The sequence below is a fragment of the Eleutherodactylus coqui genome, chromosome 1 (genome assembly GCF_035609145.1).
Source record: "Eleutherodactylus coqui strain aEleCoq1 chromosome 1, aEleCoq1.hap1, whole genome shotgun sequence".
NCBI lineage: Eukaryota > Metazoa > Chordata > Amphibia > Anura > Eleutherodactylidae > Eleutherodactylus > Eleutherodactylus coqui.
In genome coordinates, this window is record NC_089837.1 from 512,771,478 (window position 1) to 512,788,218 (window position 16,741).

General features: G+C 45.3%; 1 protein-coding gene across 4 annotated transcripts in view; it reads right to left on the reverse strand.

Annotated features, from left to right (window-relative positions):
* Window positions 1-468: 468 nt before the first annotated feature.
* The window catches only part of LOC136588631 (leucine-rich colipase-like protein 1), a 389,698-nt gene continuing 373,425 nt past the window's right edge, over window positions 469-16,741 (reverse strand). For 3 of the 4 annotated variants that reach the window (XM_066588026.1, XM_066588033.1, XM_066588018.1), the window contains exons 4-6: window positions 14,774-14,896; window positions 6,768-6,899; window positions 469-1,277 (exon numbers count right to left, since the gene is read on the reverse strand). In XM_066588026.1, the coding sequence (XP_066444123.1) occupies window positions 1,137-1,277; window positions 6,768-6,899; window positions 14,774-14,896 (396 nt within the window). In that variant the 3' untranslated portion in view covers window positions 469-1,136. The remainder of the gene's footprint in view (window positions 1,278-6,767; window positions 6,900-14,773; window positions 14,897-16,741) is intronic. The other variant, XM_066588043.1, reaches the window with a different exon arrangement.

Below are 16,741 nucleotides of genomic sequence, written 5' to 3' on the forward strand. Positions count from 1 at the left end.
GGAGAGCAGGGGGAACGGAGGGGAGATCTCTCTTTCCCTCTCTCCACCCCGCTCCCCCTGCTCACTCCCGCAACTCACTGCTCACCCGCGCCGGCACCCGAATCTTTTCTTCCGAGTGGGCAGGTACTCGCTAAGGACAATGCTCGCTCGAGCAATTGTCCTTAGCGGGTATGCTCGCTCATCTCTAGTCAAGACCTATCTTTTAATGCAGCAAGAAAAATTGGCAACCGATTGGCGGTCGTCGATTTGACGATTTTATGGTGCAATATTTTTCATGTGCCTATAATTCACCCATATGAATGAATGCATTGGAATCCAATGCTTCACATGGTAGCGATTTTCGGCTGACGTTTTATCGTGGCTAAATAGTTGCGATAAAATGTTGGTGTGAAAGAAGCCTCTGAATATCAGGGATTTCATTTACTTACAGCAAGTGGAGATCTTGAAAGCAGGGAGGAAACACAAAACTTAGTAGGAAGTTGTACAAACTTTATTTCATTACGGGCTTATTCACATGAGCGTATATCGGCTGCCGTTTTCATGGCCAGTCGATATATGCTTCCATCTGATGCACAGGCTCAGTGTGTATGCCGTCGGGAGGGGAGACAACTTAGCTCTGCTAAGCTGTCGCCCCCTTCCCTCCCCCTTGCCAACTCCTCTCCTCCCCTTTGGCTGTTTGCCATGGGAGTGGGCGAGATGGGGTTGGAGCTAAGCTTCCACTCCCTGCCTCTTGTCCACAGCCAGCAATGGGAGGTTGTGGAGCTGGGTGGAGCTTAGCTCCACCCCCGTCCAGCCCCCTTCCATTGCAAACAGTGGCAAGGGACAGAGAGGAGAAGGGGGAGGGAGTTTAGCAGTCACGCTGCTAAACTCCCTCCCACCTCCCCGCTCCGAGCGCTGTCATTGGCTCCCATAGGAGTTAATGGCAGTGACCGTAGTCCAGCAAGGAAGATAGCTTTTATGCCACAGGAATACGTCTGTGTGATCTGATACATTGGAATCCAATGCACCAGATGGTAGCCTATATCAGCCAGCCGTGATAACGCTGGCCGATATACGCTCGTGTGAATAAGCCCTAAGACTGACAACCTCTTGTAGATCCATGTAGATTCCAGTGGAGACTTTCTCAGCTCTTAGATTCAGTTATTTGTTGTGATTGTCTTCTTGCAGATTCTTCTGTTTGGATCATTTATGATTTCGTAGGTCATGTTTCTAGATGCATCCTTTTCACATACAAGTCCACTCTCACATGGGCAGTAATTATAGAGCCCACCAAGAGGCTGAAAGGAGAGATGATAGGGTTAACGAAGACACTCATGAGTCCTGGCCATCTGTTACTAACATATAAGATCAGCGGTGGGAGACGCAGCGTGAGGCCGGGGGTCCCATTACTGAGAACCTCATGTCTGATGCTACACATCCAGTGTGATGTGATTCTGTGAATACTGATGTCACTGTGGGGCGTTTTACATTCGTTTTTGTGTATTTAACGCACAAGTGTCATCTGATCGCAATCCGGTTTTCACATGGCTGGAAAAAAATGCGAGGCGACCCAACTGGTAGAATTTAAAACTCCCATTGAGTGTTAAAAAACAAGCACAGAACTCCCTCCCACACCATGCAAGAGCATTGTAAGAGAACCCCACCAGAGCCGGACGTGCCGCAACTATTGATTTATAAGCACCACTGGTCTGGGACAGAAACTGCACATGTAAGTGAACCCAGTGAGTGCAAGGGTCTGCGGAAAATGCCCCACTATCTCTGTATGTTTGTGCGGGTTCCATACGTTTTTGATGCATGTGTATATTTTTTGCATCCATATTTACTGCATTTACACGCATGTAAAAAACAAAACGAAGAGCAATTGTTTTAGCGCCCCCCCCCCCATACTGTCTCCTGGCAACATGTATAAAAAAGCAGTGAATGCGCGTTCCCATTGACTATAATTGATGATAAACACAACAAAAATAGGACATGCCTCGGGGTTTTCACACACATAAAATATTCACTTCTGAATCCACCAATGCAAATCAATGGGATTGTATGCCGTCCGTTGGAAATACAGCTGCAATAGAGATAGATAATACGCCCCTTTGAATTGTTCTAATAGGTCCAAGTCTTGTCTAAATTCTATCAGTTTTTAAACTGGGATAGAACTTAAATGATAAAATCATCCGTGTGAATAAGCCCTTATACCAGTTTTTCAATGCAGTTTTTGGGCACTCAGCTTGTAGAGATGGAACACAAGGTTTTAGGGTGCATCTAAAATTGTGGTAATTTGCAGTAAAAGCTCCTGGCACATCACTGCTGAGTGTACAAGCACCACACTGTGTATCTATTCATACACTTCCAGGAGGAATAAAGGGGGAACAGCTCCATGTAGAGTTCCAGTAATAAGATACTTCTCGCCTTGCAGCAGAAAAAACGCACTGCGATATCGCTAAATGCCTTCAATGCGGCCGGCAGCAGCACCAGCCCCATTGAAAGCATAGGGAGTATATCGCAGACTTCTGTCACAGCTGTGGCAGGGATTTCCTTCATTGATGAATGGCTAAGCACTGCCTGTAATTGGCTGAGCACTCAGCCAATCAGCACAGCCCTTTCAGGAGGCTGGTATTTTTAAATCCGCACCTGAGTGGCGGAGAGGTGATTATATAATTTATTTTTTTCACCAGCTAGGGATGATTTTCAGGGAAGGGCTTATATTTCAAGCCCTTCCGCGAAAATCATGCTGCGGGGTTTGCCTAAAACAACTGCTTTCAATGGGGCCGGCAGCAGCGCAACCCCATTGAAAGCAATGGGATAGCATCTTGGGCTGTCATAGCTGTGGCAGAAGTCTGCGATATACTCCCTATGTTTCCAATGGGGCTAGTGCTGCTGCTGCTGCCGCCATTGAAAACACCAAACGATATTGCAGATTTCTTCTCTGCGATGCAAAGTTCTACTGAAACATCGCAAATAAGTATGAAACCATTGAAAATCATTGGTTTCAGAACCATCGCTGTCGCATCATTGGGAAAAATATTGCCAGTGGGTAAAAGCCCTTATTTTGTGGGCAGTGCAAGTATTTAGTCAATCAGACATGTGAGGAGAGGTGGCGGCTCTTCTGTAGGGTTGTCATATGTATAAGGCCCTATTCACACTACTGATACTTCTGTGCAGGTTCTTTCCGTGTCTGAGATGGACACAACATGCACAGAAAATTAACTAATTTATTTAAATAGGTTCATTCATATGAGTGAATTTTCTCACAGACTGATGATCCAAGCTGGAAAAATCGTTGTGTATCCTACTTTTGTGGAAATCTGGCACAAGAATGAGCCCCGTAATCTGCAGTGCACTGCGAGGGGTGTTGCTCCCAAGAATCTCAAGCGTAACTCACTCGCACCCATTTTTAATATGGCCCAAGGGCGGCTTCACATGGCCATAAGCGGTTTTGCACATAACTCAGTGAATGACTCATTCTCTGCATATTGGCACATTTTATTGTACTTTTTGCACATGCAGGGCTGTTCATCTCCACACGGCAGGCAAACACCCCCGATTTTAAATGGCCATTTATCCTACTGAGTTCCAGAAGTGTTATTTTTTTCACAGAATTATGCATCTATGTGCGCGTTGCACATCTTTGATGGACTTCTATGAGGACCCTCGGTGTGCAAATAAGCATGTCCTATATTTTTTGTGCACACGAGAAATGCGTTTAACCCCTTAGTGACGGCCTCATTGCCTTTTTACGTCCTAGATAAGTGGGCTTTAATCCTAGAGGACGTAAAAACATGCATCCTCTTTGGATTAAAGCTTTCTCGGCTGAAGACGTGACAGCTCCATGCAGTTGGTGCCCGCAGGTAGCCAACAGCATGGAGTTGTCATCCTGGGCTGCGGGCAGTACCCCCCGGCAATGCGATCTAGCGCCAATCGCAATAAAGTTTAAAAAAGTTTTAAAAAGTTAAAGATTCAGCTGCCCTGATGGATCAGATTCATCAGGGCAGCTGAAATTACTCACCTGCCTTGTCTGTTTTGTCCCACGGTGAAGCGGTCCTCCAGGACCCGGCACCGCTGTTCTGCGCATGCGCACCAGACGAATGACGCCATGTGCACGCACAGAAGGCCGGGTGCCCCGGTAAATTTAAAATCTCCTGGCTCTCAGCTCATGAAGATAGCCTGGAACCAGAAGATGTCACCGAGGACTGCGGTGAGTGGTCCCCATGTCCGTGATCACCGCAATCCAATGGATAGCGGCGATCACGAAAAAGTTAAAAAAAAGTCTAAACAAAGTTAGTTTCACCTACCCATATGGATCGGATCCATGAGGGGTAGTGAAAATACTCACCTTGGGTCTTCAGTAATGTTCTGGTTCCCTGGAAACTCAAGTCCCCTGCTGCTCATGCGCGCCCGACGTCAATCATCGGGCGCGCACACAGAGGGGCTCAGGCCCCGGGAAATTCAAAATCCCTCTGCTCCTGGCTACCATGTGTAGCCAGGAGCAGAGAGATGTCACCGGGGATGTGAACACTGTTATCCAATGGATAACAGTAATCATTTAGAGTAAAAAAAAAGTGTAAAAAAGTTGAAAAAAAAAGTTTGAAAAAGTAAAAAAAAAGTTTAAAAAGCTGACGTTTCATCTCCCCTCACGGATCATATCCATGAGGGAGGATGAAATTACATACATAAGGCCCCTGGATTTCTCCACGGACCTTACCACAGCTTCTGAGCACGAGCCCGTCGCCAAAAGGGCAGACGCATGCGCAAAAGCCGTGGATTGCCAGGGTAATTTAAAATCTCCCTGCTCTTGGCTACAAAACTTAGCTGAGAGCCTGGAGCTTTCACAGGCAGCCGCGTTGAGCGGTTCCTGGTCACATGTTCGCCATTATCCAATGGATAATGGCGATCACGTAAAAGTAAAAAAAAAAGTTGACGTTTCATCTCCCCTCACCGATGCGATAAGTGAGAGGAGATTAAACTTTTTACTGGAGGCCTCCATGTTTGAACCTCGACGCATTCCTCCTCTGCAGATCTTCCGAAATTCTGCGCATGCGACCGCTGGCAAAATGCCGGCCACTTGTACAGGAGGCAGGGAGCGCAGGAAAATTAAAATCTCCTTGCTCCCATCGACCAACGGTCGACCAGAGCCTGCAGCAGTGAGCAGTCACCGGTCACATGATAAAAAAAAGCGATAGGAATTACAGATCCCGTATGCGTCTAATCCATGGTAATACGCAGATCAATCGCATTGGATAACACAATTCCGCTCACATTAGCGGGTTGGAATTGCGTAATCCACTCACAGAAAACAGAACACAGCAGGTTCTATTTTACCGCGTATATACCCACAGACAATACACCACTACATTGTGTACCGCCTGCTGGTACCCGTGTGATTGCTAAGCGACGGCGCTGGAAATACAAACAAAAAAAAAGGTAGGTGTACTGCGCATGAGTGCCAGGCTCACAGCTGGGATCCGCTGCGGCCCTCCACAAGCAGATTCCACATACGGCCGTGTGAGCCCGGCGTTATACAGAGCGCTACCTGTAATACTTAATTTACAAGAAGTCCTGGGAACGTTCGCCTTCATGCAGTTCCAGGAGCAGCTTGTTGAGCGCCTTCTGTGTGAGACCACCGCACCTCGGCAAGCTTACGGAGACTCACAGAACGCCACTCTACACCACATCCCCGCCGCTAAGGTCATGAAATGCCCCCCAAAAAGGATAAGATGAGGGGGGATACGAGATTTTATTGCCCCATGTATCCATCCCAACCAGGCCCGCGTAATTACCCCGGTCTTCAAAAAAAAAAAACAGTTTACATTATTACTTTTATCTAAGATTTGGGAAGGCCAAAAATGGCGCAGAGTATTTTCAAGGAGTCATTTTTTTTTTCCGCACAAGTGAGCAATGGGGCCTGGAATTTATTCAGTTGTGCCCTGCAATCCAACGGGTGTTCCTTCCATTATAGGCTTTGCCATGTGTCCTGTAAGTAGATTAGGGCAACAGTGGGTATGTTTCTGAACACGGAACAAACGGGGGATCCATTTTGGGTGAACGTCTTCATTCCTATGTACACTGTACAAAAAAAAACTGTTTTTAAATTGACACAATTGCCAAAAAAAGGAAAATCGTAATTTTTTCCTTCTGCTTTGGTTAGATTCATTCAAAATATGCAGTACACCTCTAGAGGAATTCGTGAAGGGGTCTAGTTTTCAAAATGGGATCTTTTGTGTGGGTTCACTATGGTTTTAGCCGCTCAAGGGCTAGTGGGCAATAAGTGGGCAATATTGGCACTTTTAATAAATATACACAAGTTCTAATGATCTATTTTTACCACCTAAATGAAGTACAATATGTGGCGAAAAAACAATGTCAGAATCACGTGGATATGCAAAACCCTGGCTCCATCACTAAGGTGCAAACAGGCTTCATCACTAAGGGGTTAAATCCATTTACATCTATGGGTTCTGTTTTCCGCATAGTGTGCACACAAATATACCTGTGAGAGGCCGCCTTGATGGCTTATTCCAACATGTGTATATTGGAGGGGCAGGGCGGGGGCAGAGCTAAGTTCTGCCACATTCTGCCCCCTCCCATTGCAAATAGTGGTAATGGGCGGAGAATGGGTGGGAGCTCAGTGCACTGCTCCCAGCCTGCCCACTTCCTCCCTCTGCAGAGAGAGATAGCATATATCGGCCGGGCGTGAAAACCCAGCCAATACACACACATCGGAATAAGCCCTAAGGGAGAAACCAGTACAGCAGTCACTTACAGATACTCACCTCAAGGTTACATTCCTCATTTTCTGCTGCTTTTGGATTACATATACCACTCTGGTAATTGCGATAATACAAAGGGCCTTGGCAGCACCCACTCTTACATAGGGTATTTAGAGCACAGTGATTTCCATTGTCCTAAATGTAAAAGAGGGGAAATAAATATTTATATGTGAATTATAACTCTCTGTATAAGGCCTCCTTCACACCACCGTATACAGGTTTATGTTTGGCCGTATGCAGCGTTTATTAGCATAAATGAATATTTGACGCAAACTTTATTCGTGTATCTCATGTCATTCATATGGGGTACTGCTGCGTGAATGCTAAAAAATACACTGAGGAAGGAAAGACTATAATTCATTCCTGCACGGCAAAAGAAAACGAGAGAAAAAATAGGAGCGAGCACAACTCAGCGTAAAGGTGGGAACTTTCTTATTTTTTCACAGATATTATTTTTTGAAACTATATGGGATATGAGTTGTACTATAGTTCAGCATAACCCAGATGCTATATGACACAATGAGGGGTCACACAAGAGCAGCATGAGTTGGGCAAAGCTAAGGATGAGGAGCCATACGGGCATCCAGTGAGCACATGGAACGAGGAGACAGGGAGAAGCGTGTGGGCTTGGGTATTGTGGTTAAGTTTGCCTTTAGGATGGCAGGTAGGCAGTTACTTTCAACAGCAGATGAAAGAATAAGTACAGCTAGGAGGAGTGCAGTGAAGCTTGGACCATCGCTAGGAAGCTCTTACCTATTGAGCAGTTAATGGAAACATTATGTGAAAATGAGTTGGAAGTCATGAAGCGGTGGTGAAGTGCTGACAGAGAGACCATGAAAAGCATGCATAGTCCTAAATCGTAACAGAAAACACGGAGAGCCAAGTAAAGATACTCCAATGTACAGCGTTGCCAAGCCTGCCATTTAGAGGTGCAGGAAGGAGGACATGGGCACAGGGAATACAGTTTATTCCCACTCGCATTAGCAGAGCTTTCTGCCCTCTCACCTATTGTCAACCCTGTAATTGGTCCAAAGTAAGGGCACAGATATAGAGTTTGTGCAAGAAAGGCAGTGCCAGCAGCCAGGTATGGGGTTCCCACATACACCATTGCAAGGAGCAATCAGGGGGAGGAGGACCAGCCCAGATCTGGAAGAGGAGGATTACCCAAGCACTATCACAGCATCAGAACCGTGGCATGACTAGTAATTAACCAGATTTACAGCGGCAATAGGCATGTTGGGACTATCATCACTGTCCACGACTACGGAGAGAAGGACCAGACTGTTTCCAGCAGATGTGTACCCCAAAAGTGCCATTGCAATGCTGGAAGTTGAATTAAAGTCATTGACTGTGCTTTCATGAACCCTTCGGCACCATGATGGGCCACATCAGAAATGACACCAATGGGCGGTGCCAGGTTGCTGAATAGCATAGCGAGCTCCTCTCTGGTGCTGGATGCAACTAGCAGGCCAAAACCTTCCTTCTTACTCCAGCAAAACCATGACCCAACTCAGACACATCAGACAGGGAAATGATGAGTGCAGCCAGGGGAGTTTCCGGCACAAACTAAGACTAAACTAACTAAAAATGCATCACAAAAAGGGGCAATAGCTCATTACATAGTGTTAGCCCCAAGAGGGAGGGGGAACCATACTCCTGTTTTGGTGGCTATACAGAAATTATTTAATGGAGGAGGATGTATCAAATAGATTATTAGTTGGTCACCACAGAACTCCATCAACACCAGTATCCTGTGGTGGCAATGAAGGTGCGGAACTAGCCAAAATTACCATTTACATGGGCAGGTGTACAGTTTGCAAAGCCTCTTCCATATACAGTAATCCAATAAACAGGGAATCTGCACTACACGTTCACAACTCACACCCATCTGAATCACAAGGTCTCAATTTAGCACACTGGCTTGTCAACTGCTTATCAGAATTCCCAGGGGGTGCTACTGGTCTATTGCTACCCTGCTGTGTCACTGCTCTCTGGCTAGTAGACTACAGGAAATATAAAACAGGAAGACCCATATACATAACTAAGCGGTATATCACAATAATGGCACTTAGGCCTCTTTCACACAACTTAATGCATTTTCACGCTGGCTGCATCACGGCCAAATATCACGTGAAAAGAAAAGAGCCGCCATCAAGTCCCAATCTAAATGAGCATTTTCTCATCCATTTACACAGGCAGCTGCTGCGTATTAGTGAAAATATACACTGCAGCGTGGAAATCCCTTGGTCGGCATAAATCCTCGGAATAACTTCTAATGCTTTACTAGAGCCAGCTGTAATCTTTTCCCAGCTCAGGACGCTGCTAAACTCTCTCACCCTTTTTTTTTAGCTTCCGTTACCTTGCTACTTTTCAGCTGTTGAATTACCTTGATGGGTTGGGATCTCATCAAAATCCTTTTTTTTTCTGGCTGTTTTGGGATGTGATGTATTGCTGAATATTGGACCATGTGGTTGGGGCTAAAGAAGGTCTTATTGTCCAGACCACTAATTTAGAAAAAAAGCCTCATCTCTTAGGAGTGTTAAACCATCTGTACTGCAGAGGTGAGCATGTGCAGTAGACTTTTTAGGTGGAGTACACAGTATGCAGTATTTACTCCATCCTTTACACTTGGGATTCATCAAACATGGCCTAACAAGCTAGGACAGTGAGGTCCACAAGTTATAGGTTTTTACATCAGAGTTGTCTTTCTCTTAGGCTTGGTGCCAGCCAGGGTGAAAGAGTGCAGTTTTCCTATCATCTGGGTGGATATGCTTAGCCTGGGTCCTTTGTTGAAACCTGTCTGGCATGGGTGGCACTACCAGTAGTATACATTACTACTAGCATAGCTTACAGCCTTATCAGAGCATGTAGACTCCTCCACACAACAAGGGGTCATCCATGGAGGGAGTTTCTGCTTCTACTATTAAAGGAAATGCAGTCATTGCTAGACTTGTTGAACTTTGCTTGCAGAGTACTTCCAATGGGTAGAGGCTTCTGCATGAGACTGGAGCAAAGCACCGCAGGAGTCAGAAAACCATTCTCTAATGCCAAAAGAACCAAAGCGTTGAAAGCAGTCCTGGCAGTGCAGGAGGTCTCCCTCAGAAATTTTAATGGGATAATAGTAGGATCAGAAGCCCTGAAATCAAACCGCAATGAGACTTTTCCATAGATGCCTCTGGGGCAATTATGTTTTGCCATGTATGTGTAGACTTGTTGATGCATGGGACAGTGGCCAAAGCCCTGGGAATTCAATGACCTATGGCACAACATGACACTATTAAAGCCATTTCCTATTGTAGTAGCATGAGATTTATAGACGAGCCACCTAAAGAACCAGCATGAAGTTTTCTGGACCGATAACATGAATGCAGTTGATGTGGTAAATAACATCCTCAACCTCAGTCCCAGTTATCAATATATTGAAGTATCTGGTAATGAAGTGCATATAGTTCAATATCCATTTTAAGCCGAAGCATAATCTTGGGGTGAACAACATTGTAGCTGATACACTATCCAGAGGAAAGCTAGAGGAATTCTTTTAGCTAGTACCAAATGCTAATGAGGTTGGTGAACATTGTTGTAAGCACTTTTGGCAGGTTGTTACCCCATTATAGGTGACCATGTCAAGAATTCCCTAGCGAGCAGCACATGGACAACATACAGAAGCATTGAGGAAGATGGATAAACTTACAGAAGCAAACAACGACATTCCCTATGGTTTTATTACTATTAGGGCTAATGCTCAAGGCCGGATTTGCCCCGCAGCTATTAGGTTCTATTGGACCTAATAACTAAATGTTCACGCTGTGGAATTCTACCGTGGAATTCCGCAGCGTAAAATAACCCGCAGAATGTCCTATTTGCCGCGGAATACATGCAGCCGGCTTCTATTGTAGTCAATGGAAGCTGGCCGTCAAGCTATACTTCCGCTGTAGCTCAGCAGAAGTATAGCGTGAATGCGCTTCCCCACCCACCGCCGGCCGCGTCATATGACACTGCTGGCGCGTCATTTGCTGTACTTTGCATGCACACCGGCGTGTCATGCAGGACTCCCACAGTGGATCCCGAGGTGAGTATGGGGTCTTTGGGGGGGAGGGGGGGCGCCATGACGGACTCCACTGGGGTATTCCGCTTGCAGAGCCCATCACAGTCATAGGCATGAGCCCTTGGATTGTAATCCCTAAAATAAAACCTTTATTATGTTTAAATTTAAGCTGAATACACTGAGTGACTCATCGGGCCATGTCAAAGTTCCCCATGTTATACTATAGCAGCCCTTCAGGATTCAAGCGTTGCTAAGCAACGCTCATAGTCACACAATATACAGTGGCAGTTCAGGCAAATGAAGCTCTAGGAGGGAGACGGCCACACAGGGAGATTCAAGCGACACACATTGGGGGGGATTCAAGCAAGGCCATAGGAAGGAGATTCAAACAACACCCACAGGAGGGAGAGTAAATAATCCTACAGGCTTTTTCTTGCACCACTCTTTGACCCTTTTATAAGACCTCTGGTGGCTGATTTTGGTGTCAGTGGTTTTGTACCATCCTCACCACCACCGTAAAATCCTAAAATTAGACTTTTATACAACAAGTCACTTGTTAGAGCAGGTCAAAGTTCCCAATGCTAAGTCTATGGGCATGCGGCTAAGTGTGGCGACGTGTGGTTAGGGAGTGTGATGTTATGTGAGGGGAACAGCCGATAGCTCTGCTCTCCTCACCAACTAATTCATGTGGACCTGCGGATCACTCACCTCCCGGAGCACAGCTGATTCACTGGAGAGGTCAGCATGGCCAGAAGAGAGCTGGGGAAAGCGCTCCCCAAGCGCTAATAGAGTCCTTCCCTGCACAGGGTTTCGGCGCTCCTCCTCTGCCAAAGGCACACAGAGCAGACAGCCTGTCAGACTCCCATCAGGTTAGAGCAGGGGATTTGTATGGAAAAAGCTGGCTGGGCTTCCAAGATGGCATCCAATCAGAGGGAAAATACAGGAAGTGAAGCATCAGGTACACATACACACTCAGCACTGCTAAACGCAGGCAAACACACTCAGCACTACTACACACAGGTACACACACTCAGCACTACTACATGCAGGTACACAGCCACTCAGCACTGCTAAATGCAGGCACACACTTAGCACTACTACATGCAGGTAACCACACTCAGCACTGCTACACGCAGGCACACACAGCCCCTCAGCACTACTAAATGCAAGTACACACACTCAGCACTGCTAAACACAGGCACACACTCAGCACTACTACATGCAGGCACACACCCAGCACTACTACATGCAGGCACACACCCAGCACTACTACATGCAGGCACGCACACACACATTCAGCACTGCTATACGCAGGTACGCAAATGCACCCAGCACTACTACATGTAGATACACACACACACACACACACACACACTCAGCACTGCTAAAGGCAGGCACACACACTCAGCATTGTTAAACGCAGGCACACACACTCAGCACTATTACATGCAGATACACACATCCACACACACATACTCAGCACTGCCACACGGAGGTACACACACTCAGCACTGCTACACGCAGGTACACACACTCAGCACTGCTACATGCAGGCACACACATGCACTCAGCCCTGCTACATGCAGGTACACACATGCACTCAGCACTGCTACACACAGGCACACAAACACTCAGCAATGCTACATGCAGGTACACATGTAGTGGCCCAGTACATCATCCTAGTCCCCTCCATAAATGTCATACATGCAATGTCTTATGTAGATGCACTGTGCAAAAATGTCTTGCCATTCTAGTATGTGTATTGCACAGCTGAAGCAAATGAGTTAATGTCAGCAAACATGAGCTGACTGTCTGTAAATGTATCCATTATGTCTTGTCACATGGTATAAGAGAGAACTTATGTGAGTCCTTGAGAGCGGGAAAAGATAGTGGGTCCATCTTCTGGAGCTGAGAGAGAGAAAAGCACAGAGGCACATGGAGGGACCTTCAGCCCCCATGTGTTGAAGTATGGAAGAAGAAGAGAGGCTTTCCCAGAGTACGTTGTTAAGGAATGATGGTGGAATGAGCCCCCAAAGAGAGAGAGAGTGATCAGCAAGCGAGTGCAGAGGTACTCAATTATTTGTTTCATGTCCGCGTGTCTTGAAGCTTTGGACTGCGCAGTGGAGGTACTCTACAGTCATTGTTCCCACTCAAGCATTTGGAAGCCTTGGTCCCACTGAGTGGAGGTACATGTCTTTAGTTAGTCACGCACAGGCGGCCTGAAGTCTGGATCTGCCATGTGGAAGTGCTCTAGCTTCTTTAATTCCTGCACTTGTCGAACCTGTCATTTATGCCTTATTAAAGTTTATTCTGCAAGTAAAAGTTATTCCAAGCCCTGACCGTTCCTGGAGACCTGAGGTACTATATCTCCTGTATGTGGCTCGTTTATTTCCCCGCCGATGTTCATGCCCGGGGGGAAGAGGGCGGACCGGAACGGTGGCATCACCCGTGACAACCACAACCCCTGATCCCCAGTTTAAAAAAGTAAATTGTGAACATTTGAGAAAATTCTGGGGCAAAGCAGTGCAAAAAATGTCTTCCTTTTGCAAAATGTGGCTAAGAAATGGCTTCAAAATTAGATGCTAAGCCAGAGCTTTAGCCACAGCCAGTATATAGGTATCAGGTTGTGCTGCTAGGATCTGTTGTACTACTGGGTTCCAGGAGCACACCTTCACAGGTAGGGGTTAATTCAGCTGGCGGGGTGTGGTATTCTCCAGCAGCCAATCCTTTTTAATCTGCAGCTTATAAAAAACAGCATCTCTCAGTAGTTGAGGCTGGTCTTTGTACTCCTTGGATGTCATCTGTCTTGGATCCACTCAGAGCTGTGTTTCCATGTAGGTCTGTTGTGTCTCTCTGCTTTCCAAAGACATTTTGGACACCTATAGTCCTTGTCTGTATCATATGCAGACCCCCTCTTCCCTTCCCCTGACAGGTGTGGCCTCCAAACGTCTTATCTCTTGTTGTGTGTCAGATGGGTGAGGTCTGACTCAGTTCTCTATGTCAGCATGGTGGCTGACTGTCTATCCCCCTGGTATGAGGACCCTTTAGACTTGCTGTGGAGTTTCATCGTTGTGCATGTGAGCTCTGGGTGGAGTCCGTGCTGTAAGCACTACCTGTTGTAGTCTGGTGTGAACAGTGACTAGTGTTGTATGTCTGCTCAAGTGGCCAGACATGTTGTGTGAGCAGTCCTGTTCTGTGTACAGTGTGTGTCTACAGTGTCATGTCAATGTGTGTTGTAGTGTCTCGTTAGAGTAGGAACTGCAAGACACGAGTAGCCTTGACGTGGCTTGCAGCTTAAGTTCATTGGCCAATGCACAAACTAATTCCTCGCTTTTTATCTTCAGCTTTTCCATTTGCTGTAGAGTGCGAGGTTTGTGTGGTGAGTTTGTGCATTCTGTCAGTTCCACTTGGTTGTGAGTGTCCCCCCTCCAGGGAGAGCAGGACCAAGGTTCCAGCATGGGGCTGCCTTTATTGAGGTGATCGTCTTGCTTTTTTAGGTAGGGCCATGCCATCCTTGCCAGCAGTATAGGGCCAGTTGTTCCTAAGACCGTGCTTTCAGGTCACGTTCGTTTGGACCCGGTGCTTAGTTGCCCACACGAACATAACAATTGGCCAGCAAGCATTCTGTGGGCATTGTTTTGGGGCATAGTGCCACCCTCTGCTTTTCTTTACATATAACATTTTAAGAAGGAAGCTGGAGAGGTAAACAGAATATCTACAAGGGTGATAGAAGAAGCACGAGGGACTCTGCCTAGTTAAGTCTGTGTTTTGATTTCTCTTCTTTGTCATCTTTGTCCATTTTTCAAAGGGGGAGCATCATTTTGTTGTTTGCATTAAGCTGTCAAACACATGTTGGAAAAAAAAAAAAAAAGTGGAATCTGACACTTTAAAGCTCGTGTGAATGAGGCCTTATACTGTATTTACGGAGGAGAAACCAGTAAAGCAGCTGGCAGCAGGTACTCACCGCACCGAAACATTTATCACCTTTTGATTTTGTTAAACATACAGGAACGTTCCTGGTAGTTAACATATTGAAGCAACACCCGCTATGACACTGGTCACTAGAATAACAGAAATCTTCAAAGTTCTAAATGTAAATCAAAGGAAAGAAAAGTTTTATCAATTCATTTATAAGCTTTCACATTTATGTCACATAAAGAAGTGTGTTTTACAAATATTTTTAACATGTCAGAGGGACGTGTGAAAAGTTTTTATCACTTGGGCTGCAGATGATGAGACCCCACTGATTTGCAAAAAATAAAGCAGCCGAAGCACTCATACAAGCGCTGTCACTGCTGGTCCGCTGCAGGTGAGCCCATACACTTTGTATTGGGCCTGTCTTCAGTTAAATAGCAAGGACAGCAATCAGATGAGCTCTTTGGCTGACTTGTTCTAGCAATCTTTGGGAGTCTCAGCAGGGGCATATCTGAGGGCTCAGGGTCCTGGGTGCAAAAGTTCAGCTCAAGCCCCTCCCACCTGTACTTGTACCCGGACCTACAGCATGCTGCATACAACTGCAAAACAAATTTGCATACATGATGTAGCCCCTTGCATAAACTTTGCAAACATGACTCATTTCTTGGACTACTTGAAAATTTGTTTGCAGCCTCTTAAGCTGTGTTCATGTTTTTCGTTACATTTTAGAATCATAGTTAAAAAACACATTAAAAACCTTCATGCAGTATTTAAAAACAGAGTTACACCAGTATGCTCCATATTACTACATACAGGGAGCTGTACATACATAATTATTATAGCTTTTACCTGTGACTTCGTCCACATGAAACTTGTACACTTTCTAGATGATACAAATTGTAACTATCTTCAGAATTATTATGCTGCTAATCCATCACTAATTATCTTATGTTATAAACCTTTAGCTTTCATTATCCTATATATGGTGTTTCTAAATTATATAAACCCTTCTCATAATATCTGTATCATGAAAGGTGCTTTAGTAATCCAGATTAGTGAAGGACCTCTTTGTAAACTACATTCTCATTATTACCTTCACATTATTTGTAGAACTGAATCTTTAGATTTATATTGTAATTCTTCTCCTTTAAATGAATTCAACAAATTATTATTAGTAGCTGCTTTGTCACTTTTGGGAGTAACAATCCCACACTCACATAACCAATTTATGGGCTTCGCTTATGATGTCAGAGATGTCAGGGTACACCTTAGCAGTCCATTCTGTTAGAGATGTCACCACTATGGCTAAGCTTGGTGTTATGATGATCTTACCTTCAAGTGTAAAGTTTTCTCAATCTCCTATTTTAAGTAGCATCTACAATAAATGCCCATCGGAAGCATGACCTCCTAAAAGAACTCTCATATTTGGTATTATGGTGAGCTTCTGAATATGATGCCACAAATATGAAGATTTTAAACATAACCATACTCCTTCAGCTTGTGTTCCCCTGGGCATGACTGGTAACGTTTTCCTAAAGTCTCCAGCTGAGAGAACCGTAGCACTCCTCATTAAGTTATCATTTCCCCTTTTATCTTTCAGTGTTCGACTGAGCACTTCAACTCCACCTTTATGAGCCATGGCGCATCCCTCCTATTAGCTTAGTCTCTTTAGCATCTGTGCCTTATTACTCCACTTTGATATGTTGCACAGAGGTATCGTTCAAGCATCAGATTTAAGGGCAGTTTAAGAGCAGAATGAGCTACATTATCTCCATTTAGTAATGTGGCAGCAATGCCAGAAGAGGCAAAAGCCAAGGCTAATCCACGATATTCTAGCTATTAGTAGATTTAGGAGCATCCAGGAAAACTATTTGACTAGTGCCCTTCTAGTGCACTTTCTAAAATCTGGTTGTAAACTTGAAACTGTTCTTCAGTTAACAAACTTTCATTGTTAGACACATCTTGTGCCAAGAAAATTGTACTGTAACTGATTTCTCTAAGGTAATCTCTATTTTGT